This window comes from Bufo gargarizans, chromosome 1, assembly GCF_014858855.1.
Source record: "Bufo gargarizans isolate SCDJY-AF-19 chromosome 1, ASM1485885v1, whole genome shotgun sequence".
Lineage (NCBI taxonomy): Eukaryota > Metazoa > Chordata > Amphibia > Anura > Bufonidae > Bufo > Bufo gargarizans.
This window is the reverse complement of record NC_058080.1, coordinates 231,954,132-231,981,399: the sequence shown is the minus strand read 5'-3', so window position 1 is coordinate 231,981,399 and position 27,268 is coordinate 231,954,132. Positions and strand designations below refer to the sequence as shown.

Genomic DNA, 27,268 nt, shown 5'->3' with positions numbered 1-27,268 from the left:
TATGTAACCCTTACAGTTCTGGAATGTATTGGATAACACTGGCAGCAGTATTTAATCGCACGGTTGCAATGCGATTTACTGCGTTTTTCACGCGTGTGATAAAAAAACGGAATGTTTACAAACATCTCTTAGCAACCATCTGTGAAAATTGCATCGCATCCGCACTTGCTTGCGGATGCGATTTTCACGCTGCCCCATTTACTTCAATGGGGCCAGCGTTGCGTGAAAAATCGCTGAATATAGAAAATGCTGCGATTTTCACGCAACGCAAAAGTGATGCGTGAAAACCACCGCTCATTTACACAAAGCCATTATGGGTCCGGGTTCTTTGCGGGCGCAATGCGTTCGCATCACGCATTGCACCCGCGTGGAATTCACATGACACCGGGGAGGGAAAATGGCTAATTGGGCACAATTTGGCCATTTTCACTTAGGGATGTATTCCCTTTTGTTGCCAGCGGTTTGGACATTAATGGCTGTGTGTTTAGTTATTATGAGAGCTCACCAAATTTACACTGTTATACAAGCTGTACACTGACTACTTTACATTGTATCAAAGTGTCATATCTTCAGTGTTGTCCCATTAGAAGATATAATAAAATATTTACAAAAATGTGAGGGGTGTACTCACTCTTGTGAGACACTGTATATCTTCAAGGTAGAAACCTAATGCACTCTGTGTACTCTGTGCAATGGTCAATGGAGGACACATCTTCATGTTAAGTGTGTTTTCTGGTCCTAATAGATTGATGGCCTATCCCAAGGATTAATATCTGATCGACGGCGGTCCTGCACCCCGGCATTTAGTTGTTCTGCAGTGGCTCTGGCGACGAGATTTTTGTGCAGTGGGCAGAGCGGTCTCATATTTCTGTGTAAAAAGTGACTGTAAATGTCTGATTGTGCCCTTGTGTCAGTTTTTAAATTTTATGCCAAGGGATGACAACTTATTTCCTTGTTTATTTTTAATGGACAACTTAGCAAAAATGTTTTTGTCCAAGATTTTTTGCTAATGGGAAAATCTAAAATGAAAAACAAAGACAAGCAAGTAAAGTGCACAACTCAGAATTTCACAAAAACCTGGAAAAATACACTGCTCGTATCCATGGATACGACCACCCTGCAATCCAGCAGCAGTGGCAGTCTCTTGTGAGCACTGTGTTCTCTTCACCATTTACCTGCACAGCATCGACATTGCATCAGCAGAGCGGTATAATTACAGCAGCTCCGTTCCAATCACTTAAATGAAACTTCACTCAAATGGAACAGAGTCGCTGTAATTAAACTGCTCGCCGCTGCAATGTTGATGGTGTGAAGGTAAACAGTTAGGGTCCATTCACACATCCGCAATTTCGTTCCGCATTTTGCGGAACGGAATTGCGGACCCATTCATTTCTATGGGGCAGCACGATTTAATTGCGGATCTGCACTTCCGGACAAGAATAGGCATTTTCTATTAAGTGTCGGCGATGTCCGTGTTTTGCGGATCCGCAAAACACACACGGAGGTGTGAATGGACCCTTAAGAGAACACAGCTCTCGTACAAAAGCTGTGTTCTCTTCAAAAAGCTGATCAGCGGGGTTTCCAGGAATCAGACCTCGCCAATCTGATATTGATTAATATGAGAGAACCAGACAACCCCTTTAAGGAACAACTACAGTATGACATTTAAATTTGGGTGACGACAGAGAAAGAACTAATGGCCTTTGTTTCAAAGTAGCTCCATTTTACTTTTAAATCAAAAGCACATAAAAAATGCCTGGTTACAATTGCAGGTTGCACAACTGGATTCCTAGATGAAGCCAAATGTGGTTAATATTTCTATATGCAGTCACCCCCTCTCTGCAGCTGTTGGAATTACATGCATCAGAAAACAAACCGATAGAGGGCATCTGAAGAAGGCGCTTCTCTGAACTACAGCATTTCTCTTAATAAATGATTTAATTACAGCAGAATATTTGAATGCAGTGTACAAAATAAATAATTAAAGAATCTTGGTAAATGTGGCACGTGTGAACTTACCCTTACACCGGCATTTCTTTTGTTGAGTTTCATGTGTAGAATTAGGCTCATACACCACTCACAACTTATTTGATCAATTATTAGAAAACACCGGCCCTAATACAAACACACACTTAAGACATTATGAAACCTACTGAATATTTGGTGTAATGCCTTCCAGAAGAACAATGGTGACACCACCAATGTGGGCCGTAGCGCAGGTTTCCGTCATTTTCTGATGCAGAATATCTAAACGAATAAGTATATGCAGAAAAGTCCAGATTAATTAAAGGGTAGGAAAATATACACCAGGCAAACAGGCATTCTTTGCTACATATACATGCAATTTATATTATGAAAAATTATAAAATGGTGTCAAAAGTTCAGTATTAATAGAACAGTTTATCAAAAAGCATCAATATTAAAGGGGATGCCCCGTCTGGTGCATTTATAGTCTATCGCTATGATAGTTCAATAATTAAGAGGTGTATCTGACCTAAGGTGTTTCATTCAGTCCCATGGTCACAGGGGTCAGTAATTTACCTTGTGACTTTTGGAAGTGATACTGCTACTTGTATTATGTGCTGAATTAATTATTACTGTGCACTTTATTGTGTCCTGCCACTTCCTACGTCTCTTTATATTGACGGCAATATGGCACCTATTATGTGGTTTGTGCGTCGATCCATTTTTTTTGTATTTTAATATCATTGTACTGTAATAAAGATTACATTTTTTTTATTGAATTTTGGTAGCAGCCTGCATTTGACTTTATATTTGAGTTTATATACCACTGTCACAGGTGTATAAAATCCAGGCCCTAGCCACATAGTCTGCCTTTACAAACATTTGTGAAATAATGGGTCATTCTAAAAATTTAATTTGAGCATGGTACTGCAATAGGATGCCACTGTTATTTTGTGAAATTCCTTCCCTCCTAGAAACTTCTTGATCAACTGCAAAGTAGAAGCACTTAGTAACCACAGCAACACGTAAATTTATAGAGCGGGGTCATAAAGTGCTGTGGCATATAATGAATAAAAGTCTGATGACTCAATAACCGCAGAATTCCAACTGTCGGACATTAACATCAGCACATAAAATGTGCACCAGGAGCTTCATGGCCTGGATTTCTATGGTTAAGCACCTGCATGCAAGCCTCACATCACCAAGAATGAGATGGGGTGGTGTAAAGAATTCTGCCACTGGACTCTGGAGGGAGAAACATGTTCTGTGGAGTGACAAATCACAGTTAGTCTTGCACTCTAATGGATGAGTCTAGATTTGAAGATTGCCAGGAGAATGTGACTGTCTAACTGCATTGTACCAACTGTAAAGTTTGGTGGAGGAGATAGTGATCTAGGCCCTCTCGTCTAACATCAGTGTCTGACACCACAAATGCTCTTCTCTATAAATGGGAAGAAATTCCCAGACACACTCCAAAATCTAGTAGAAAGCCTTTCCAGAAGAGTGGGAGCCGTTTAGCTGCAAATGGGGGACCAACTCCATATTAGATGCCTGTGAATTCAGAATAGGGGTGTCATGTGTAGGTGTCCTAATACTTCTGTTGGTAAAGTGTAGGTGTGGGTCCCACCTCTAGGATCCACACTTGTCTTCAGGAAGGGACCCCGAAGTGAAGGGAGAGAGCAAGCTGCGCATATGTGGCCACCCTCCAATCACTGTCCCATAGAGTTGAATGGATTGGGGGCTGCACTTGCTATCCATTCACTCTTATGGGACTTACGACACGCTTGCTCAGCTATTTTCAGAAGTCCCATAGTAGCAAATAGAGAGGAACGCTGCCTATTCATGGTGTGCTCTCCCTTCACTTCAAAGGCCCCCTTCTGGAGATAGGTGCAGATACCAGAGGTGAGTAAATAATGTGCAGTGACGGAATAAGGTGCTAGTAAAAATGCTGTTAACCTGCAAAACCATGCGACCGCTAATCAATCTGAAAACGATGCTGGAATGTGGCAACTCACATTGAGGGAGCTAGAAAAGCTAAGAAGCCAATCTATACAAAGTGATGTGTTGCAGCAGAGGCACACCCTTTTTGCGCAAATTGATTTTACATCAAATTAGTGTTAGAATTAATTCATGAAATAATCACATAAAAAATACAAAATGCAATATACTTAAAGGGAGTCTTTCAGCCTAATCTGAGCGTTTTAGACCGCTCAGATCAGGTTATAGACTCTTTAACCCTCATTACGATCATACCTTTCTCTTATGTGTCCCTCGCCCAGATAATGAAAATAACACTTTTTAAACTTATGCAAATTACCTTCTGAAGGTGCCCAGGGGCGGCGTTACTGGGCGATGTGCCCAGAAAAACACACCTCCAGCCGGCGGACGTCACGAGCGGCACCAGAGGACGGAGGGCTGGGAACTGGCCCGCACCTGCGCACTGCTCTGCCCATTATGGGCAGATGAACAGCTTTTCATATTGCGCATGCGCCGGCCGGCTGTCTTTAGTTGGCCGGCGCATGCGCAATATGAAAAGCTGTTCATCTGCCCATAATGGGCAGAGCAGTGCGCAGGTGCGGGCCAGTTCCCAGCCCGCCGTCCTCTGGTGCCGCTCGTGACGTCCGCCGGCTGGAGGTGTGTTTTTCTGGGCACATCGCCCAGTAACGCCGCCCCTGGGCACCTTCAGAAGGTAATTTGCATAAGTTTAAAAAGTGTTATTTTCATTATCTGGGCGAGGGACACATAAGAGAAAGGTATGATCGTAATGAGGGTTAAAGAGTTTATAACCTGATCTGAGCGGTCTAAAACGCTCAGATTAGGTGAAAGACTCCCTTTAAAGGGTTTGTCCCATCTCCCCCTTTCCATGGTTAAGTGGGACTAAATACTGGCCCCAGGAGGCCAAACCTAAGGAAATTGCAGAACTGGTCAGAGCTCCATAACTCTCATTGCAGCGAATGGGAAAGACATAAACAGCATAGTTTAACAAGCTACACTGCTTCCATAACTCCCAATTTACAGAACCTGCCTTGCTTGCTGTGTTACACTATTAATGTAGCTCCCACTCACTGCAATAGGCACCAGCCCCTTCTGTAAGCCCAGCATTTAGTCCCATATAGCCATGGAAACAGAGAGATGAGATAACCCCTGTAGGAAGGCACAAGGGTCTGTCGTTGACGGAAGGTATGTGTCACTGAGGTCAAGTAAGAGCCGGTATTTTCAGGTGTCAGCGGCAGCTGATTCTGATTGACACTTTGCTATTTTAGTATGGCTGTATAGCTGATCCGGGACGGCTCTTACTGGGAGTAGTGAAAGTGCTGGGTGGGTGACTACTTCCCACTTTCCAGGCCGGGTCTTGACTGGCCTATAAACAACCCAGCCAGGAGTGTCAGCTGAAAGTGATTACCTCTCTCTGACAGAGGAGCTCTGGCAATCGCTGGTGTGGGAACTGAGCTCTGTGCTAGGCTGAAAAGCGGAGACCTGTGTATTGGGAGAGCAGGCCACCTGGCAGCCTGCATTTGGACTGCTGGAGGCAGAACCGCCGACAAGGTGACGTTTTTTTGTTATGCACGAACTTTCTACTTAGTGTGAACAAACACCAACCTTGCAAAGGGTGTTTTTTGTTTGACCTTATGTGTAAATAAACACGGACATTTGAATTACAAACTTGTACTGTGCTGTACTGCACCCACTTATCCCAACTACCAGAGCAAATCCCCACACCCCTTTAAAGGTCAAGAAAAGTTAGGACTTCACAGTTAATGTGCAAAACTGTACCTTTCATTTTTTCCTTTAGAGTAAAACTCCCATGAATCCTCTTGAGCTCCGATTCCATTGTCAGACCTCCAATGTCAGCTTCTAGGTGGGTGCGATTCACCATGCCTATTCCAAAAACTATCAAGGTGACATGCTGTGGCTCAGCTGCAATCAAGCTGCGTTTTCTCTGACTCCTGTTCAAGCTATTGCTGTCCTGTTCATTCTCAAACACCACTTTGCACGTGGGCTCTGAAGGACTCCTCCCTCCTAGGCATTATTCAAAAATAAGAGAAAAACTCAATCACTATAAAATATACAAAAGTCGTTTCAGTATAAGCAACGTGTTATTAGTACATAAAAATACTTAAAGGGGTTATCCCGGAATTCAGAGTGATGACCTATCCAACACCCAGCATCCATGCCGATCAGCTGTTAGGAGAGGCCTGCGCTCAGTAAGTGCCGCAGTCCCTTCCTAGGCCATGTGACTGTACATTGGTCACAGGACCTAGTTGCAGCTCTGCCCCCATTCAAGTCATTGGGGCTGAGCTGCAATACCAAGCACAGCCACTATACAATGTACAGCGCTGTGCTATGAAAGCTGCTGGGAGTTGAACCCCCACCAATGTGATAATAAAGACCTTTCCTGAGGATAGGTCATCACTATTAATTCCTGGATAACTCCTTTAAATGTGCTGCATGGAAAAAATCTCAGTAATGCTTTCTTACCTGCAGGGCCAAGTGGTTCTGATGACTTTTCCAAAAATCCAGTGGGGTCAGAGATTAGAGAGTAAAAGTTTAGTAATTTGTACATGTTCTGCCAGCACTCGGCCGATGGCTCACTTTGTTCAGACACAGTTATGGAATCAGAGTCATCCATATGAATTGCCATATGATCTACTGCATCTTTTGAGCCCTTTCGCGATATTTTGGAGGTTCTCCTTTCTGACCTTCCCAAAGAGTTTTTGTTCCGAGACTCCTTTTTGTTGGTATCATTGTTGGCTCTTTTGTTCTTCATATTATTCACCCTATATCCACCATTTAAACTGCCCCGAGAGCTACGGCTGAAATCAGAGGAGCGAAAGTCCCTGTGTTTTCTAGTCTTGAAGGTAGGTGTTGGTGACGCTGAGCCGGCTGTATATCTGCTTAGTTTGATATCTGTCTGTGTTGCTTTTATATCATCAATCATATTACTGAACTGATGTATAAGCCGTACCAAAGCCATGTCTACATGTTGACTGATGGACTGGCAGGAAACGGTAAAGTTGCAGTGAAAGGTATTGTAGTACCTCTTGCTGAGATCATGAAAGGAGAGAGCACTGGTGGAATTCTGAGGTGTGCACATGGATTTCTCCATTATCACTGCATTGATGCTGAACGTTTCTAGCATCAAAGCTGGCTTGAATTCAAGAGGAGGTAGGTTTATGGCTCCTTGCCTAAAAAAATAAACGGGACAGAATAAAAGGAGATAATGTAAAGAGTAAGAATGGCACATGAATATGAAATAAATAGTGGAAAAAAAAAAAAAAGAAGATATCTTATTATACGTAAAGGCGATGAAGTTAATGAAAGGCAAACCTTCTCGCTCTTTTACTTCTTCTTTCCTTTGACGTATCTGAATCAACTATGTCAGCTCTAAGACAGTCAAGTGTGCCAGAGAAGGACAAGTGTTCTCCAAAATACATCCTGTAGCTGAGTGGTACAACATCTTGTGACTGGATGCCAGTATGACTGAGCAGAGGCTTGAACACCACCTACAAAGGATATCATTGTGGTTGTTAGAAAGACACAGCACTGCTGTCCTCCATTTATTGAGATTTCAATTGGTCTGACATTGTCCCTTTCGTGATCTATTTAATAAAAGTTCTTTTATGCTTATACCTCTATTCCTGTTATGTGTTATTTGTATTGAGTTTTTTGGACAATTGGGTAATTTTTGGAGTATAGGAGTTAAAGCATTAGTAAACGTGCCCCTATGTATTTAGCCAGTTTCAGATTTTGCTATAGGTCCTTATGGTTTTAGTTATATACTTTTAGCCACATAAAAAATAAAATGGGGTAGAAATGCTATAAAACACTGTTAGAAGCTACGCCGACATCCTGTTTCACCAACAGTACTCTGGTCAGAATTTTTGCATCAGTATGCAGAAGTAGAACAGATAAAGTATAGTATATAGGAAAGATTTAATAATATTCCATCTTTTGGACACACTTCTGGTTTGGGCTTAAACATACATAGGCAAAATAGTACCCACAATACTGCTGTGAGAATGAGTTGTCAAAATTCAGTTAGTATGTGCCCAGCAGCAGAAAATGTACTTAAATAACAAAATAAGTCATTTTACTACCCTGTCGCATCCAGCGCTGTGCTTCAGTCTTGCAGCCATGATGTCTTCCTGGCTGCAGCGGTGCATGTCCCATACACAATCACTGACCTCAGCAGTATAAGGCACATAACTGCTGGGGTGGTGATGTGGTGTGTACGGGTAACAAGCACTGACAGGGAGGGCAGGATCGTGATGCAGGGGAGAAAATGGTGATTAGCATTTCTGTTGTAATTTTAGTACATTTATTGTTGCTGGGAAAGTTTTAATTGGACTTGAACAATCCCTTTAAAAATTGGGCTTACTGGGCATCGCACCATTTTCCTTTGTACTATGAACTATTTAACACCACAGACAATTTCAGTGAATGGAGATATGCTACTATCACCAGTCTGCAAGCAGCATCATAAATTAGATTAAGGCCTCATGCACACGACCGTTGTTGTGTTCCGTTCCGCAAAATGGGGTTCCGTTGTTCCGTGATCCGTTTCAGTGTGTCTTCCTTTATTTTTGGAGGATTACCAGACATGAAGGAAAGTAAAAAAAATGTCTAAGTCAAGTTTGCCATGCAAATGATAGGAAAAAACGGACGCGCGGACGCAGATGACAATCTTGTGTGCCTCCGTGTTTTTTCATGGACCCATTGACTTGAATGGGTCCGCGAACCGTTTTCCGCCCAAAAAAATAGGACAGGTTATATTTTTTTGACGGACTGAAACCACGGATCACGGACGCGGATGACAAACGGTGCATTAGCCGAGTTTTCAACGGACCTATTTAAAGTCAATGGGTCCGCAGAAAATCACGAAAAACGGAACAACGGACATGGAATGAAACAACGGTCGTGTGCATGAGGCCTAAGTGGGTAATTTCATTTTGCTCTCCCCACCTTCTGCGATACACTACATGTGAGGTACAAATGGAGTCACACAACCAAAGCATTGCCTCAAATGCTATAAAATGCTCAAATTGCTATAAAATGCTGTTATAAAGAGAACTGTTAAGAAGAAATGTATTTCTATGTCACCTGTGCATCTGCGAGCTGGACTGCAGGAAATCCTTGGTTGCCCTCTTCAATCCCTGCTATATCATCTTGACTAGTGCTGTGCTGAGAATGTGTTCCATCTAATGTGTTCTGCTCGCTGGACAGTACAGTATTGAAATCAGAAGCAGACGGAATAGTTGGCAGGTTATGTGCAGTTCCTAAAACATCAAATTAAATTTGCTTAGGGATTGCTAATGAGGAAAAAAGAAAAACTGTGATACAAGTATGGACTGACCAAAGTCAAATAATCCAAAAATGTGTAGTTTCTAAAAGAGGGTATAGGAAACACAAATGAGTCAGATACTCTGGCCAAGATTTACTAATGTGTCTCCGGCTAGAATCTGTCAAAAAACATGGCGCAAACTGGAGCAATTTGGCATAACTAGAGCTTCTCCATTTTTTTCAAACTTGTGCAAAAAAGAGTGGGGCATGGTTTCACAAGAAACGAGCATGGCCTAATATGCGCCATTTTGTGCCAAAAGGATTAGTAAATCTGCCCCTGTATGTTCTCTGAGCTTGAACAACAGACCTCAGGATAATGAGTTAGTATTACACATTTGGGAAAAATAAGTAGTTTGGTATAACTGTTTCTTCAAATTATTATCATTATCATTTATATAGCACCAATATGTTGTGCAACGCTGTACATAGATTGTCATTACTCACCACAGGTCCTGTCTCCAATGAGGCACATAATATAAGTTCCAAATTAACCTAATCTGCGTTTTTTTGGAGTATGGGAAGAATTTAATTTGCCACTGAATGTGTGTAGGTTTCCTCACTCTTCAGAAACATCCAAACAGATTAATTTGGAATTTAGATCAACTAATTGCAAAACACTTAATTTAACCTTAGAGAGGTTCTCAGATTTCATAATGAAATTTATTTTTTCTACCCAGAGTATCCGAAACACTGCATATTTTTGCCTCATATACATTTTTTTTACAAATTAGAACTTTCTTTCCCATTCTCTCATCATCACTGCATTCTGGCAGGATGTTTACAAGCAGAACTTCCTGTTTCTATCAGCTTCCTGCTGGGTTATCTAAAGATTTATTCTGTAATGTTTCCTGAGGCTTGGAACAAGACCCGAGGAACATTACAGAACAAAGCATGCTGGATTTAGTTAGAAAACCCGACAGGAAGCTGATGAAAATATGAAGTTCTGCTTGTAAACATCATGGCAGAATTAGGGCTGCAACGATTAATCGACGTTATCGATAATATTCGATAACGGGATTCGTTGTCAATGAATCCCGTTATCGAATAATCGGCCGATTCGTTGCTATGCGGGCGGTCACGCGCTATGCCTGCGGGTCCTTGAACTTTAGATCACCGCATCTTTATTACCTTACAATAAAGCTCCAGTAACAGGCAGAGCGGGCAGCGGTGTAATATCACTTACTCACGTGACGCGCATGCTCCGCCTGCTTCATTAATAAAGTAGGTGGAGCAGGAGCGTCACGTGAGTAAGTGACGTTACGCCGCCGCCCGCTCTGCCTGTTACTGGAGCTTCATTGTAAGGTAAAAGAAGATGCGGAGATGATTTAAAGTATAGTTACTGCCGGTTAAGGAATACTGCTGTGAGCGGCGGGGCCAGGGCTGTTATGGGGAGGGGGGATCTGTCTATGGCACTGTTATGGAGGGGATCTGTGTATGGCACTGTTATGGGGAGGGGGATCTGTGGATGACACTGCTATGGGGGAGATCTGTGGATGACACATATAGCATAAGATGCTATATAGTGTCATCCATAGATCCCCATAGCATAGTCATCCACTGGTCCCCCTCCCCATAACATTGTCATCCACTCAATCCCCCTCCCCATAACAGTGTCATCCACAGATCCCCATAACAGTGTCATCCACAGATCCCCATAACAGTGCCATCCACAGATCCCCCATAACAGTGCCATCCACAGATCCTCCATAATAGTGCCATCCACAGATCCTCCATAACAGTGCCACCAACAGATCCCCCATAACAGTGCCACCAACAGATCCCCCATAACAGTGTCATCCACAGATCCCCCCCCCATAACAGCATCATCCACAGATCCCCCCTATAACAGCGCCATCCACAGATCCCCCCCCATAACAGTGCCATCCACAGATCCCCAATAACAGTGCCATCCACAGATCCCCTCCATAACAGTGCCATACACAGATCCCCTCCATAACAGTGCCATCCACAGAACCCCTCCATAACAGTGCCATCCACAGAACCTCTCCATAACAGTGCCATCCACAGATCCCCCATAACAGTGCCATTCACAATTTGTTTTAGTATTGCCTTTGAACATAATTTTTCAAGTAAAGTCATATAAACCCCTTTTTTTTGTCATTTTGGTGTTTTTCCCGATTAATCAATGAAATTATCGACAACTAATCGATTATTCAAATAATTGTTAGCTGCAGACAGAATACAGTGATGCTGAGAACAGGGGAAGAAAAGGGCTGACGTGAAAAACAGGTATATGAGGCAGTGTTTGGGGTGCTATGGACAGATAAAAATTTCACTATGAAATTGGAAAACCCTTTTAATAGTCACATAAAAAAATCTAGACTTATACAACAATTAATACAACAACGGTCTTCAGTTAGGAAAGCAGCAGCTGCAGAAAAAAAAGCATTCAGTTAATTGTTACTCTCACATTAACTCTTGGGGTTCCCAGAGCGACTACTTATTTAAGACAAATGTTAAAAAAAAAACACATATATGGATTTACAGTATGGTGGTGTATGAAAATGGTCACAGAAAACGAAGACCTTCACTCAATATACTGTAAAATATAAGGGGGTTTTCCCAATGAAGCAGTGAATTAACCTTTTTAAGTCAAATTAATGTAGTCACTTTGGTCATAGGATCTCAGGGTGTCTCACTTAAGCGCTATTTATTAGGAAATATAAATTCCTATGCTTATATGCCTGTGACTTCACATTCCCAGTTTTACTTGAATAGTTTGTCCAGTTTTTACAGTTTTCGTAAGTGGACAAACTTTGTCTAGACAATGCTCCAAAAGAACCTCAGTGCCAATACCTGTTGGAAGACTGTTGTGTCCAGACTTGATGAGGGGTGATTCGTGTACCACACCGCCTCTATTACCCACTGCATTTGACATCCAGTTATAGAAGCTCACAGAGGATGGTTCAGACAACAAAGGATGTTCTGATAACATTTCTGTGGCCACAGGATTCCCTGTATCAATGAATCGGGAGAGGTTTTAGAGAATTCTTATGTCCAAGAAAGCAAATAGAAGACATGATAATCCACTGTGTAATATGGTCTCTAAAAGATGCACTTTAAACTATCGATTTTGTGAACGGGTTATATTGGACAAAACTATTACAGTAATCCAAAAACACTTCCTATTAACGTTTACCTATCATTTCATAAAAAACTAATCGACATGTTCTAGAGACATGTCAGAAGTTTTGATTGTGAGGGTCCAGGAGCTCAGACCCCGACAACAAAATCTGGATAAAAGCACTCAACTGAGCGATGTGCCCTTTCAGTACTTCTGAACTGATCCTGGAGAGTGAGGAGAGCAGTGTATAGGCTCATAGGAGGTCTATGACTCCAAAGGCCACTCGCTTGGCTATCTGAGGACTTCGAATCAGAACTGAATGGCCACATTGCTCAGTTAAGCACTTTTACGTTGTAAAAGGGGTATTCCAGCAGGCACAAACAGGTTTGTGATACCTCACCAGTTTCTTTCTGCTGCCATTCCGGCGGTGCCCATGTCCCTGTAGGGCACAACTTCCCACTCCTGTCCTGACATGGCAGGAAAAGGCTGTGAATGCTACTTAGCCAATCACTGGCTAATAAGGTTTAGCCAGGTAGGGACAGGAGCAGGAAGTAAAGCGCAGTGTGAAGTGGAGAAATCTTGAGCTGATACCCCTGGAATACCTCTTTAACAAATGAATTACTGTTTAGAGCGTAGCTGTCACATGAACCTTTCATGTGTAGGGGAAGAGATTAGTATATTTTGTATTACTGTAAATGCTTTAGTTTACTTTTACAGGTTTACCACTATAAATGCTCTAAATAAGTGTGGTTATGGAAAATCCATTTTCAGCATGTACTGTACACACTGAAGATGGCTCATTGCTATAGGCAGAGTCAGGCTGCTGAGCCTGCCCCTAGTCTCCCTGCTGCAGACTGTTTACACATATGTATAGAACTGTCCCTATAGTATGTCATGTAAAGCCCTTTCTCCCTCGCCATTATGACAGCTTGTCTCTTCTCTTTCTATCTGGTGCATCCGCTAATTAACTAGCTGCCGGGACATGCCAGGGAATACAGCATGGACAGGCTGTCAAGGAGCCTAACTTGACATACTGTAGGGACAATAATATATAGTCTCAGCAGTGAGACTAGAGTGAGCCATCCTCAGTGTGTACAATGCACTGCTAATGGAAAACATCAAAGTTAGTTTTTTTTTTTTAAAAATGCGCAAAATCAGTTAGTAAAATATATTACACAAATACTTTAATGACTTCCCCTAAATATTAAAAAAAAATTGAAGTTACACTAACTGTTACAATTACACTTAGTAAAACTTTCTACAAATGTTAAGACTAGTCATGTACTCCAGTGGGGTACTAGAAGAAATCTAATGTAATGCAGGAGAAAATAATGCATTAAAGCTGACACTGCCTGGAGTAGTGTGTTTTTCAGCTGGTACTAAAATAGTGTGACATATAAGACGCTGTTGTCAACTAGAACATGCAGTTATGCTCCTGTGCGGGGACATAACAATACAGATGGTGCAATGTAACATACTGTTTGTGAGAGAAGACAGATGAAATATGGAAATATACATCAAACACACAATAGTAACGGAAAAATAGAACACTATGGATAAGGGGGCAACTTTAGAGTCCAAGTGAAACCATATATCATTCACATGATAAACTTTTCACATGGCAAAATGTTTTCCCTGTAAAATAATAAAGCCCTTCCACAAGTACCTAAATCGGTTTTCTTTTAAGCAATTGCATAGCAGCTCATGGGACACCACAGGGACCACTGTCTCTGTGCCTAGGTTTTAATGTTATGTAATGGGCACCTTCCTAGTGGGAACAGTACATTCTAAAGTAGAACTGGCCTCAGTGATGGCAAACCTTTTAGAGACTGAGTGCCCAAACTGCAACCCTACAACCCACTTATTTATGGCAAAGTGCCAACACGGCAATTTAACCTGAATACCAATATAGTATATCTTCAATGTACTTTATCACTTCGCTATAATAGCCTGCCTACATTCAATGCACTGGCTGTGCTGTTCAGAGAGCCATGCGCTGATAAATGGCAGGAAAAGTCTAAAACATATTGGTACGCCTTAGACTTTTTCCAGGGTGCGGGTCCCACAGAGAGGGCTCTGAGTGCCGCCACTGGCACCTGTGCAATAGGTTCGCCAGCACTGTCCTAGGCCATGATAACCAGGACTATTTTCAAACAGTATTGGTGCAGGCTTGTCCTAGTGGGCAAACCGCCACCATACGTCAGACATAAATCCCTTGATAAATCTACACACAGGGAAGGGAAATAATTCATTTTAGAGAAATTGTATATAGTAAGGTTGCATTACTGGCCCCAACTCCGCTAATTTCTAGGAAAAAGTTCAGCTAAATAAGGTGAATTAGCCTAGCCCGGCGCATACCCCTACTGAAACCATCAACTGAATAGACATATGACATTGAACCTTTTGTGCCTTTAAAATTACAAAAAAGACTATGTTTTAAAGTATTAATCAAAATAATTCAGTGACAGAGTTTTTGCAAATGGGTAAAACTGATCCAGCAGGAGAGGGCACTTGTGATTCTGGAACCTATAAGAGACTGTAAATCAAGCCATGCTTTATCTCATCTACTGTTCGGTATTACTTTGCCCCCAGTCTATTCATTTTAGACAGAAAACAAGTCAATGCCATATAAATAACCATTTAATACACAGAATAAAGAACCATGGCGCACCAATACAACCAATACCTGTCCTGGTAAGAGAACTGCTTTTAACAGCGGCAGCATTTCTCTGTGGTGTCCCATCCAGGAGGTTGTGCAGGCTAGGGAAACTCCCAGTCAAGTAGCTCAGAAGACTCTCTTTCCTTGGGCTTTCTTTCACTGGCATTCCTGATCTGCTGACATGGGCAGGAGAATCATTCGCTGTGTCTCCACTAGTGTAGCTCAAAGATTGATACGGGTGTGTCCCCTTTAAAAAAAGAAAAAGAAAAAGAACACACATACTTTACATTAGAACCGAATTTGACAAAATCTATGAGACATGAGCAGCCTGAAGATGTGGATTTTCCTGAAAGCGATGCAGAGCAGATGTGAGGTCATGTAATGCCAAGTGACAATGCAGAGCAGGGGAGCGTGGGTTAAAACAATCACTCGAACTGTATAAGATGTATATAGTATAGATAACACTGCAGGGGACTCAAACACGCACACATGAATTTCTCCCCCAGTCTGCCGTGCAACTAGAAAATGAATCCTCAGAATCTGCAGCAAACATATTTTAAAGGTAAACTCCATAAGGGACCAAAAAAATAAAAAATAAATCACCCACGCCCCCTAATGTAGCCCGCATTATCACAGTGGTTTTCTATTTTGCTCCAGGTCATCTCTTGTTAGCGTGGCCAGATCCCTTTTTATCAGAAATTATCATTCTAATTTGAGGGCACAAGAGAGGCTGCAGACTAAGGGCTTACTCACACGACCATATTTTTGGTCCGCATCTTTTGCGGATCCATTCATTTGAATGGGTCTGCAAAAAACGCAGAGAACAACCCGTGTGCTTTCTGCATCCGTATATATCAGTACCACAAAATACATACAGTTGTGTGAATGCACCCTAAAGCTGGCAATATATATTAGGGTGCATTCACACAACTGCAAAATACGGATCGTGCGACGTCCGTGTTGCATTTTTTTTTTTTTTTGTGTGGATCCATTGTAAGAATGCCAATCCTTGTCCACAAAACAGACCAGAACAGGACATGCTCTATCTTTTTTGTGGTGCTACGGAATGGACGTACGGACGCGGACAGCACATGGTCTGCTGTCCGCATTTCTTGCGGACCTAAAGAAATGAATGGATCCGCATCCTATCAGCAAAAAATACGGTTGTGTGAATGGGGCCTTAGGGCTCATGCACACAAAACCGTTCCCTTTTTTTGCAGCCCCTATGTGGAACCACTCATTTCAATGGGGCCGCAAAAAAAACAAAAATGCCTGTCCTTGTTTTGCAGACAAGGACAGGCATTGTTATAATGGATACACAAAAAAATTGATGGAACACAGTTGTTTTTTTGTTTTTTTTTTGCGGGTCTGTTTGCTGACTGCAAACGGTTGTGGGCATGAGCCCTTACTGTAATTGTATATCAGTGGCACTGGCCAATCATCTTAGATGTACGGCGGCTTTGCAACTTTTTAAAGGTATGGCTAGCCTAAGCATATGCAGCAGCATGCATTTTATATGTACAGTCCCGATAAAAAGTTTAAGACCACCTGAAAAATGGCAAAAAATCATATTTTATATTGTTGGATCTTAACAAGGTTCCAGATAGAGCTTCAACATGCAACAAGAAGAAATGAGAGTGAGACAAAACATTTTTTGAGCATTGAATTAATTGAAAATAACGATTAAACTGAAACAGGCTGTTTTTCAGCTGATACAAATTTTAGGACCACATGCCTTTAAAAGGCCAAATCTGTGCAAAGATGTGGATTCATTGTCATTTTGTCATCAGGTAGTCACACGTTGTGATGGCAAAAGCAAAAAAACCTCTCCCTTTTTGAACGTGGTCGGGTTGTTGAACTGCATAAGCAGGGTCTCTCACAGCGCGCCATCGCTGCTGAGGTGGGACGCAGTAAGACAGTCATTTGGAATTTCTTAAATGAACCTGTGGGTTATGGAACAAAAAAGTCAAGTGGAAGACCCAAAAAAATGTAATCAGCACTGAGCCGGAGGATCCAACTGGCTGTCCGTCAAGACACTGGACGATCCTCGACCCAAATTAAGGCCCTTACTGGGGATGACTGCAACCCCATAACCATCAGACGGCATCTGAGACTGAAGGGCTTCAAAAAAAAAAAAAAAAAACTTCTTCAAAGACCTCGTCTCCTTGAACGCCACAGAACTGCTTGTTTGGACTTTGCAAGAGAGCACCAAACATGGGACATTCAAAGGTGGAAGAAAGTTTTATTCTCTGATGAGAAAAAATCTAACCTTGATTGTCCTGATGGTTTCCAACATTACTGGCATGACAAGCAGATCCCACCTGAGATGTTTTCTACGCGCCACAGTGGAGGGGGCGCTATAATGGTCTGGGGTGCTTTTTCCTTCAGTGGAACAATGGAGCTTCAGGAAGTGCAGGGGCGTCAAACGGCCGCTGGATATGTCCAGATGTTGCAGAGAGCATTTCTCATGACTGAGGGCCCTCGTCTGTGTGGTAACGACTGGGTTTTTCAACAGGACAATGCTACAGTATACAATGCCCGCAGGAAAAGGGACTTCTTCCAGGAGAATAACATCACTCTTTTGGCCCATCCTGCGTGTTCCCCTGATCTAAATCCAATTGAGAACCTTAGGGGATGGATGGCAAGAGAAGTTTACAAAAATGGACAACAGCTCCAGACAGTAGAGGGCCTTCGTGCGGCCATCTTCACCACTTGGAGAAATGTTCCCACTCACCTCATGGAAACGCTTGCATCAAGCATGCCGAAACGAATTTTTGAAGTGATAAACAATAATGGCGGAGCTACTCATTACTGAGTTCATGTTTGGAAGTTGGATTTCTGTTTTGGAGGGTTACGGTTTTTTTTTTGGAGGTGAGGCGTGTGGTCCTAAACTTTTGATCAGCTGAAAAACAGCCCCGTTTCAGTTTATTCGTTGTTTTCATTAAATTGAATGCTCAAAAAATGTTTTGTCTCACTTCCATTTCTTCTTGTTGCATGTTGAAGCTCTACTTGGAACCTTGTTAAGATCCAGCCATGCTAAATAGGATTTTTTTGCCATTTTCCAAGTGGTCTTAAACTTTTGATCAGGACTGTATTTTACAAATATAAGTCCACTGCAGGGAAAGACAGAGGCAGTTTGTGGTCAGAAGTCTTACTTCATCATAAAATACCCAAACCTGCCTGGAGGGGCTTCAAAGACAGCAAAATAATACACAGGGCTAAGAAAATTTAAACTCGTAACCCTGTGCTTTCTTGTGCTGTAATAGTATGTCATGGCAATGGTGTTGAATAAAGATCTAGGCCCGCACCACCATCGGCTCTACTATACAGGCGGCCAGCTCTCACTGTCGGGATCAGAGATGACTACAATCCCGGCATTTTAACCCCTAAGATGCCACAGTCATGCTGAGTGCAGTATCCGAGTAGCACCCCGATGCTGAGTACTTGGCATGGCAGTCAGGAGTCATGTTCCAGGCATGGGCATTGCTAGGTTAAAACATTCGGGGACTGGGTCCCTGATGTTTTGTCCCAGCCCTCGAATGTACTGCCTGCCTGCTAGATACAACTGTATTACCATCCTCTGGACGGCAATACAATTTAATCTAATGCCCTGCAAGAGCTGAAGGACCTGTCGTGACATCACAGGTCATGTGATCAGTTCATCCAGTAGCTGAAAAGGACCTCATGTGACCAGTGCAGGAGAGGAGGCCTCAGCAGTGAAGAGAAGTCCTGGGAAGAAGCTGTGGTGAGGTCTGCTACACGAGGAGAGGTAAGTGAAGGGAGAGGCAGAGCATGCTGGGAGTTGTGGTTATTTATATGGGACTGAAAATTGATTGAGGGGGTGATGTTATTTACATGGGAATGCATGTTAGAGGTTGCTAGGGCAAGGTGATGTTATTTACATAGGGCTGTATTTTGAAGGTGGCTGTGGAAGGGAGTGATATTATTTACACCGGACTGAATGTTGAGGGGTAATGTTATTTACATGGGGCTGTATGTTGAAGGAGGCTGGGGAGGGGGTGATGTTATTTACATGGGACTGTATGTTGAAGGTGGCTCAGAAGGGGGTGATGCTATTTTCGTAGGACTGTATATTGGAGGGGGCAGGAGTGATGGTGTGATGTTATTTACAGGGAACTGTATGGTGGAGGGGGCTGTATATAGAGAGGGATGTTATTTACATGGGACTGTATATTGGAGGGGGCTAGAGAGGTGGTGTGATGGTATTTACATGGGACTGAAATGTGAAGATCATAAACAAAAAAAACTAAAATTTACCAAGCCTTAACCAGTTCGCTACCAGTGCTGTACATGTATGGCGCTGAAGCGATAGGCAAACATGGCGCCAGCTCGCACGTGCAGCGGGCGTCATGGCCGGCAGGTCTCTGCTGTTTTAAACAGCAGAGACCTGGCGCTAATTACTGTGTTTTAGATGCTGCGATCAAGTGACATCACGGCATCTAAATGGTCAAAAACCCGGAAGCTTGGGGCTGTCAGTAGTTGCTTTTAATGCTGCAATTCATATTTTGGCCACCATATGGCAGGCCAACATAAGAAATGCGCTATTTAAAGTAATAGTCATTTTAAAAATATATGATGGTTTAAAAAAAAAATTAAACAGATTTTATGGGCTCATCTATGAACTTCAAAAATCATTACAAAAAAAAAGTTAAATATATATATAAAAAATATATAAAAGTTTAAATCACCGCCATTTCCGTATAATAAAAAAATACCTAAATAACAAAAAATATAAATATCATGGGTATCACCGTGACTGAAAACACCCGTACTATTCAAATATATTTAAAAAAAAATATGTTTTCTCTTTATTCTTTATTTTTCTTAATTTTTTATTATTTTCTATTATATATTTTTTATATTTGATTCTTAGTTTTTAATGGCATGATATATGTTAGGAGAAGATGATACAACTATGTTAAGGATATATTATTGCAATTAAGTAGGGTAGATAAACACACAGTATTAACTGAGTTCACATCAACTGCCAATTAGTTGCTGATAACAGTTACACCCAATACAAATGTGTAAGCAGTTGTTTTTGACGATCCGGTCCAGTGATTTGAACCTACCTAAGGCCTCCTGCACGAGCGTGTGCTGCCCGTTGCAGTATTGCGGACCACATTTGAGGACCTGCAATACATGGGCACCTTTCCATGTGCATTCCGCATCACGGATGCAGACACATTCACTTCAATGGGTCCACAAATCCGGAATGGTGGGAACAGAAGCACGGAACGGAACACTACGGAGTGCTTTCATGGGGTTTCGTCCCGTACTTTCGTTCCACAAAAAGATAGGACATGTCCTATCTTTTTGCGGAACGGCCGGATCGCGGACCTATTAAAGTAAATGGTTCTGTGATCCGCTGTGGCTGCCCCACGGTCGGTGTTTGTGCATTGCGGCCCGCATTTTGCGGCCACAGGGCGGACAAGTTTGTGTGCAGGAGGCCTAAGAGGGTTTAAAACATGTGTGTTAGGCCCCAGTATTTATTCATTATTCTTTTACCACTGAGGAAGGAACAGTAAGTTCTGAAATGCGTCTGGTGGCGGTTTCCAAGTGTGCATTGATATCTACTAGTATTGCGGTACAGCAGAGCCCCGGCCGGCTCTTGGCGTCTTGACGATCCCAGTACGTATGCGCAGGGAGCGCGACAGGAGACGCTGCATATTCAAGCCGACATGTAACGAGGTCTGTCTGTGGGAGACGAGCGCTCATTGTATTAGGATATGTGAGTAACAAATGTATGAAGCATTACTGAAAACAACTACGGATCAAAGAAAGCACTTTACTAATATATGTGCATTACCTACGATAGGACTGGCAAGCAATACAATATGCCACTCAACCACAAGGGAACATTGGAGCAGACTGTTATGATGTTCTATGAGTTTGTTACCAATTAAGAGAACCTTGCAATTTAGTTGACACTGAAGAGATACAATTGCCAAATATTAACTGACACTACCAACTGCACGCCAAAGTGATGCACTATATGTTTTTTATACATATGAATTTTCTATATGAACATTATATATGAAAGTGCTCCGCATTTAAAGGGACCGTGATCATATGATAGGGTGTATGAATTCAGTTTTATTTTTTTTTATACTTATGTACCGTTTTTTAGTGTGTTGTATTATATATATATATGAATTAGTAAAGTTATATGCAAATTACTGTGAGCTGGCCATCTTTTAGAATTTTTTGTGTCTACTTATATCACCGAGTGGTGGTCAGTGGGCTGGGCTCCTGTTTAACTGGTGAGCATCTTCTATTCTATTGATAACATTATTTTTCCAATATGGTGAATGGCATAATGGAAAAAAGCATCAAAATAGCCAATTTGCTTCTCCTACCCAAAAAAATTGAATAAAGTGTACCAAAATGGTATCAATCAAAGGTACAGATTTTCCCGCAAAAAATGAGCCCATATACAGCTCAGGAGACATAAATATAAAAAAGTTATAGGGGTCAGAATATAGTGCTGTGCTCATGTGACTGACTGTCTGTAGGCTCTTTCGCAGATGTCTTGACTGGATATGCTCCTGTGTCTTCCTATTCTGCTTCATGTACATTATGCAACTGAACAGGAAGACATAGGAGCATACCAGCGCAAAAGCCCGCAGTCAGTCAGGTGGTCACGTGGCGCAGAATGTATAGTCTAGTGCGACTAGACTGCATCCTTCAGGGGTTAGGAAATAACTTTAAAAGCCAGGTGATGGTAGACCAATGTAACTGAACTCAACATACAACACAGGATTATAAAAGAGGATTGCCTTTGGCAGAATGTATCTAAAAAAAAAAACTTAAAAATAAACTAACATAACTTACTTTAATCTTCAAAGCTGAATCAGTATGAGCATGAGATTTAGACAACTTCCTTATGATTTCAGCCCCACTCACAGGACCAGAAGAAACACCTGCAGGTGGAGGCCGCGTATTGGTCCCTTCAAGAAGCATGGTATGTTCACTGATAGTTGCTAAAAAAAAATATCAAGGACAAATAGTTTAAGACAAATACAAAATAATGCATGAACCCAATCTAACATGTCTCACGGGCAGTCATTTTATACTGCCAAAAATGGCAGTCAGATTCCATGTGATCCACAAATTACACTGGTCAGGCATGTGGAAACACTGTTTTTCAAGGAATTGTTCATCTTTTACTCTTCCCATGGCCTGTTTCACATGAGCTTACTTGTAAACGTATAAGTATTAAGAACCCATGACACTGACATATTATGAAGATATTGCCTCGGTATTAAAAGGGTAGTTTAGAAGTTGAAGAAATCACGGCACTCAGCGGTGCCGTATATGCTAGCATCAATAACCAATCTAAAAAAGCAAGATAGATACATTACCCAAGAATATAATATCACATGGATAATCCTCACATTACATTGTGTATGAAAGAATCATAAAATCATTGCAAATGTGGTGCTGAATAATAAAACACAATCTACAAAAAGAGAGCAGATAATCAAAAGTATTACAAAATAAAGTAATCTTTATTGAATATATAATGCAAAAAGGAGATTTTTGTATAACTTACCAGTTAAATCTCTTTCTCGCTCTTCCTTGGGGGACACAGACCTTGGGTATAGCTCAGCTCCCTAGGAGGCGTGACACTAAGTAAAACTGTTAAGCCCCTCCTCCATCAGCTATACCCTCAGCCTGGAGATAGAGGCTACCAGTTGCGTATCCAAGTAGTGAAAGGATAACAACCAATAACGGAAACAACCAGCCAGCAACCCAACGGGGCGCCAGACCATAACCCTGTAACCAAACACAGAAGGGTGGGTGCTGTGTCCCCCAAGGAAGAGCGAGAAAGAGATTTAACTGGTAAGTTATACAAAAATCTCCTTTTCTCGCCCATTTTCCTTGGGGGACACAGACCTTGGGACGTTCAAGAGCAGTCCAAGAAGGGAGGGACCACAAACCCAAGGCGGACCACCACCAGAGCATCAGGAAACCGCTGCCTGCAAAACCAGGCGGCCCAAAGCAGCATCCGCTGATGCATGCGTATGCACCCTATAGAACTTTGTGAAAGTGTGCAGAGAGGACCAAGTGGCTGCTTTGCACAACTGTTCAGCCGAGGCCCGATGCCTCTGCGCCCAGGAAGCTCCGACTGCTCTGGTGGAATGAGCAGTGACGCCGAAAGGCGGAGGTCTGCCCTTGGCTCGATAAGCCTCAGACACCGCCAGTTTAATGAAACGGGCAATAGCCACCTTGGAGACCGCCAACCCTCTGCGCGAACCCTCCGGAACCACAAACAGGGAGTCCGTGCGCCGAAAGGACCCGGTGACCTCCAAGTAAATCCTCAACGCCCTGACCACATCCAGACGGTGCAGTTCCCGTTCTCTGGGGTGGGAAGGAGAGGGACAGAGCGACGGAAGGACGATGTCCTCATTGATGTGAAAGGCGGAGACCACCTTTGGCAGGAAAGTCGGGACAGGCCGAAGCACAACCTTATCCTGGTGGAAGATCAGGAAAGGTTCGGAGCAAGAAAGAGCCGCTAACTCCGACACCCGTCGGAGAGACGTGACGGCCACAAGAAAGATGACCTTGCAGGACAGAAGGCGAAGGGAGACCTCCCGTAAAGGCTCGAAGGGGGCTGATTGGAGCGCCGAGAGCACCACATTCAGGTCCCAGGAAGGAACTGGAGGGCGGTACGGCGGAACAGAGTGAGCCACCCCTTGTAAGAAGGTCTTAATTGGCCCTAGAGGGGCCAGGGGACGCTGGAGAAGAATAGACAGCGCCGAAATCTGACCCTTCAGAGAACTGAGGCACAGCCCCAGGTCCAGACCCGACTGGAGGAAGGACAGGATTGTGGGAAGAGAAAACCGGAGAGGTGGGATGCTCCGGGACTCACAGAACCCCAGATAGGACCTCCAAACCCGATAGTAGATCCTAGAGGATACGGGCTTACGAGCCCGGATCATGGTGCGGACTACGTCCGCGGAGAAACCCCGTCGCGTTAAGACGGCGGTCTCAATAGCCACGCCGTCAAACGTAGCGAGCCTAAATGCTCGTGGAAGATCGGTCCCTGAGAGACAAGGTCTTCCCTGGAGGGCAGTGGCCACGGTGCGTCTGCCAACAGCAACATTAGGTCGGCGTACCAAGACCGGCGGGGCCAATCCGGGGCGATTAGAATCGCGGGGACGCCCTCTGCCGCGATCCTCCGAAGAACCCGTGGCAGGAGGGGAAAAGGAGGAAAGACGTACAGAAGGGAGAATTCGCGCCACGGAAGGACGAGCGCGTCGGCGCCGTATGCCTTCGGGTCCCGTGCCCTGACCAGGTATAGGGGGACCTTGTGGTTGAATTTGGAGGCCATGAGGTCCACGTCGGGGCGACCCCAGCGAAGACAAAGGGCTTCGAACACCTCTGGGTGCAGGGACCATTCTCCCGGGTCGATGGTGGACCGGCTGAGGAAATCCGCCGCCCAGTTGTCCACCCCCGGGATGTAAATCGCAGATAAGGCCGGCACGTGCGTCTCCGCCCAGAGGAGAATGAGGGTCACCTCTTGCATCGCTGCAGCGCTGCGAGTGCCTCCCTGATGGTTTATGTATGCCACAGCCGTGGCATTGTCCGATTGGATCCGAACAGGGTGGCCCCTCAGCAGATGGGTCCAGTGTCTGAGGGACAGAAGAATCGCCCTCAGTTCCAGAATATTGATTGGAAGTCTGGACTCCGATAGAGACCAAACGCCCTGGACGGACCGGGGAGGGAAAACCCCCCCCCCACCCCCGTAAGCTGGCATCTGTGGTAATCACCAGCCAGTTCAGTGGAAGGAAGGACTTCCCCCTTAGAGGGATATGCAACCACCAGCCGAGGGAAGCCCGAGCCAGGGGAGGCAGAAGAAAGGTCCTGTCCAGACTCCTCGGTGATTTGTCCCAGGCCGACAGAATTGCCCTCTGAAAGGTGCGGGATCGGAATTGTGCGAACGGCACCGCTTCGAAACAGGCAACCATCTTTCCTAACAACCGCATGCTGGATCTGAGGGAAGGGCGGTGATGACGGAGGAGACTGCGAACCGACCCGCGAAGGGCCAGACGCTTGTCCGACGGAAGGCGGACCTCCGCCAACTCTGTATCCAGGAGCATCCCCAGGAAGATCAGCCGTCTGGAGGGGGTAAGGGAAGATTTGGGGTGGTTGATAATCCAACCGAACCGCGTCAGGGTCTCCAGAGTGAGTTCCACACTGCGGGATGTCTGAGAGAAGGAGGGTGCCTTGACCAGGATGTCGTCCAAGTATGGGAGAAGAAAAACACTTCTTGAACGTAGAAGGGCCAAGACAGGGGCCAGGACCTTGGTGAACACTCGAGGAGCCGTCGCCAGACCAAAGGGAAGGGCGACGAATTGGAAGTGATCGTCCCCCACCGCGAAGCGCATGAAGCGGTGATGACATGGAGCAACCGGAACGTGGAGGTATGCATCCTGAATGTCGATTGAGGCCATGAAATCCCCTCTTTCCAGGGAGGCCACTGCGGACCTGAGAGACTCCATCCGGAATCTCTGCAGTCGGAGAAAACGGTTCAGGCGTTTTAGGTCCAAGATCGGACGCACTGAGCCTTCCTTCTTGGGAACCACAAAGAGGTTCGAGTAGAACCCCCTGAACCTTTCCGTCGGAGGCACGGGGGCGACGACACCCTTGTCCATTAGAGAGTGAATGGCCGCGAAGAAGGCGGCCACTCGTACGGGATCTCGCGGAGGACGGGATCGGAAGAAACGGTCCGGCGGAATGGACGCAAATTCGATTTTGTATCCGCAAGATACAATCTCGAGCGCCCATGCGTCTGAGATGTGGGCCCGCCATACGTTCCTGAATAGGAGAAGGCGGCCCCCCACCCGGGTGGGTGGGGGCGCACCTTCAGGCAGAGGGCTGCTGGCCTGTGGGAGCCCGTGCAGGCTGGGACTTGCGCCAGGTAGGTTGCGTCCGAAAAAACGGCTTCTTGCGTCTATCCTGGGCTGGGCCAGAGGAAGAAGAACTGGCCGCGGGTCTAGACCCGGTGGGCTTGCGAAAGGACCGAAAACGGGACGAACCAGCGCGACCACGGGGGGCGCCCATTGGCCTGGACTGGGGGAGGTGAGTACTCTTCCCACCCGTGGCCTCTGATATAAGTTCGTCCAGACGGGTTCCGAACAGACGGGAACCTGTGAATGGTAGGCCGGCCAAAGAGCGTTTGGAAGCGGCGTCCGCCGCCCAAACCTTCAGCCAGAGTTCCCTCCTGACAGAAACTGCCAGGGCAGAGGAACGGGCAATGAGGGCACCCGCATCAAGGGAGGCCTCACAGACGAATTTTCCGGCCTGAACAATTAGTTGGGCTAAGGAACGGAGGTCCTGAACAGGGACGTCCGACCCTAACTCCCGTTCCAGTTGCAAACCCCATTCAGAGACCGCTTTGCCAACCCAGGCGGAGGCAAAGACCGGTCTAAGGGCCGAACCAGAGGCAGTAAATATGGCCTTGGAGAGGGATTCCGTACGACGGTCCTCAACAGACTGGAGGGAAGATCCGTCCTGTACAGGAATAGTAGTGCTTTTGGACAGGCGAGCCACGGGAGGATCAACCTTAGGCGGGGATGTCCACGTGGTCACAGAATCCGCTGGAAAGGGATAACAAATGTCCAGCTTTTTGGGTGTAATAAAGCGGACGTTAGGCCGAGTCCAAGCCTTGGATACCACAGAAGAAAAATCAGCGTGTATGGGAAAAACCTTGGAGGCCTGTTTGGGGCGGAGAAAGGACACGCCGGCCTGTTCAGAGCTGGGGGGGTCATCGTGTAGCTGAAAGGTATCACGGATGCTAGTGACAAGATGCCCCACCGCGGACGCCAATTTGGATGGAAGCTCTGAGTCCATGTCCACGTCCGAATCCGCCAGTTCTCCCTCAGAAAGCGTATCCCTCTGAGAGGATAGACTTGACTGAGCTCGCACGCATGGCGGAGAGAGCGAAGCATCTGGAGAAGATGTGCGCTCAACCCTTGAACGTTTCTGAGTATGCCGGGCCCTGGAAGATTCGCTGGGAGGCAGGGAACCAGTGGGGGCGGCAGAAACGGTAGTCCCAGCGGGTGCGACAGGGATTGTGGCAGCCTGCGGGAGAGGCGGTCTATCCACGAGACGGCCCACTACGTGTGTAAGGCTTTCCACCGCCTGAGACAGAGACCTAGCCCAGTCAGGGGGTTCAGAGGCACCGGGGG

The 27,268-nt window shown here is 44.6% G+C and overlaps 1 protein-coding gene across 11 annotated transcripts in view; it reads right to left on the bottom strand.

Annotated features, from left to right (window-relative positions):
• The window catches only part of KIAA1109 (KIAA1109 ortholog), a 294,629-nt gene that overhangs the window by 99,806 nt on the left and 167,555 nt on the right, over positions 1-27,268 (bottom strand). For 10 of the 11 annotated variants that reach the window (XM_044302174.1, XM_044302098.1, XM_044302121.1 and 7 more), the window contains exons 41-48: positions 21,906-22,054; positions 15,078-15,297; positions 12,124-12,282; positions 9,067-9,242; positions 7,294-7,469; positions 6,445-7,151; positions 5,740-5,985; positions 2,154-2,247 (exon numbers count right to left, since the gene is read on the bottom strand). In XM_044302174.1, coding sequence (XP_044158109.1) covers positions 2,154-2,247; positions 5,740-5,985; positions 6,445-7,151; positions 7,294-7,469; positions 9,067-9,242; positions 12,124-12,282; positions 15,078-15,297; positions 21,906-22,054 — 1,927 coding nt within the window. The remainder of the gene's footprint in view (positions 1-2,153; positions 2,248-5,739; positions 5,986-6,444; positions 7,152-7,293; positions 7,470-9,066; positions 9,243-12,123; positions 12,283-15,077; positions 15,298-21,905; positions 22,055-27,268) is intronic. The other variant, XM_044302135.1, reaches the window with a different exon arrangement.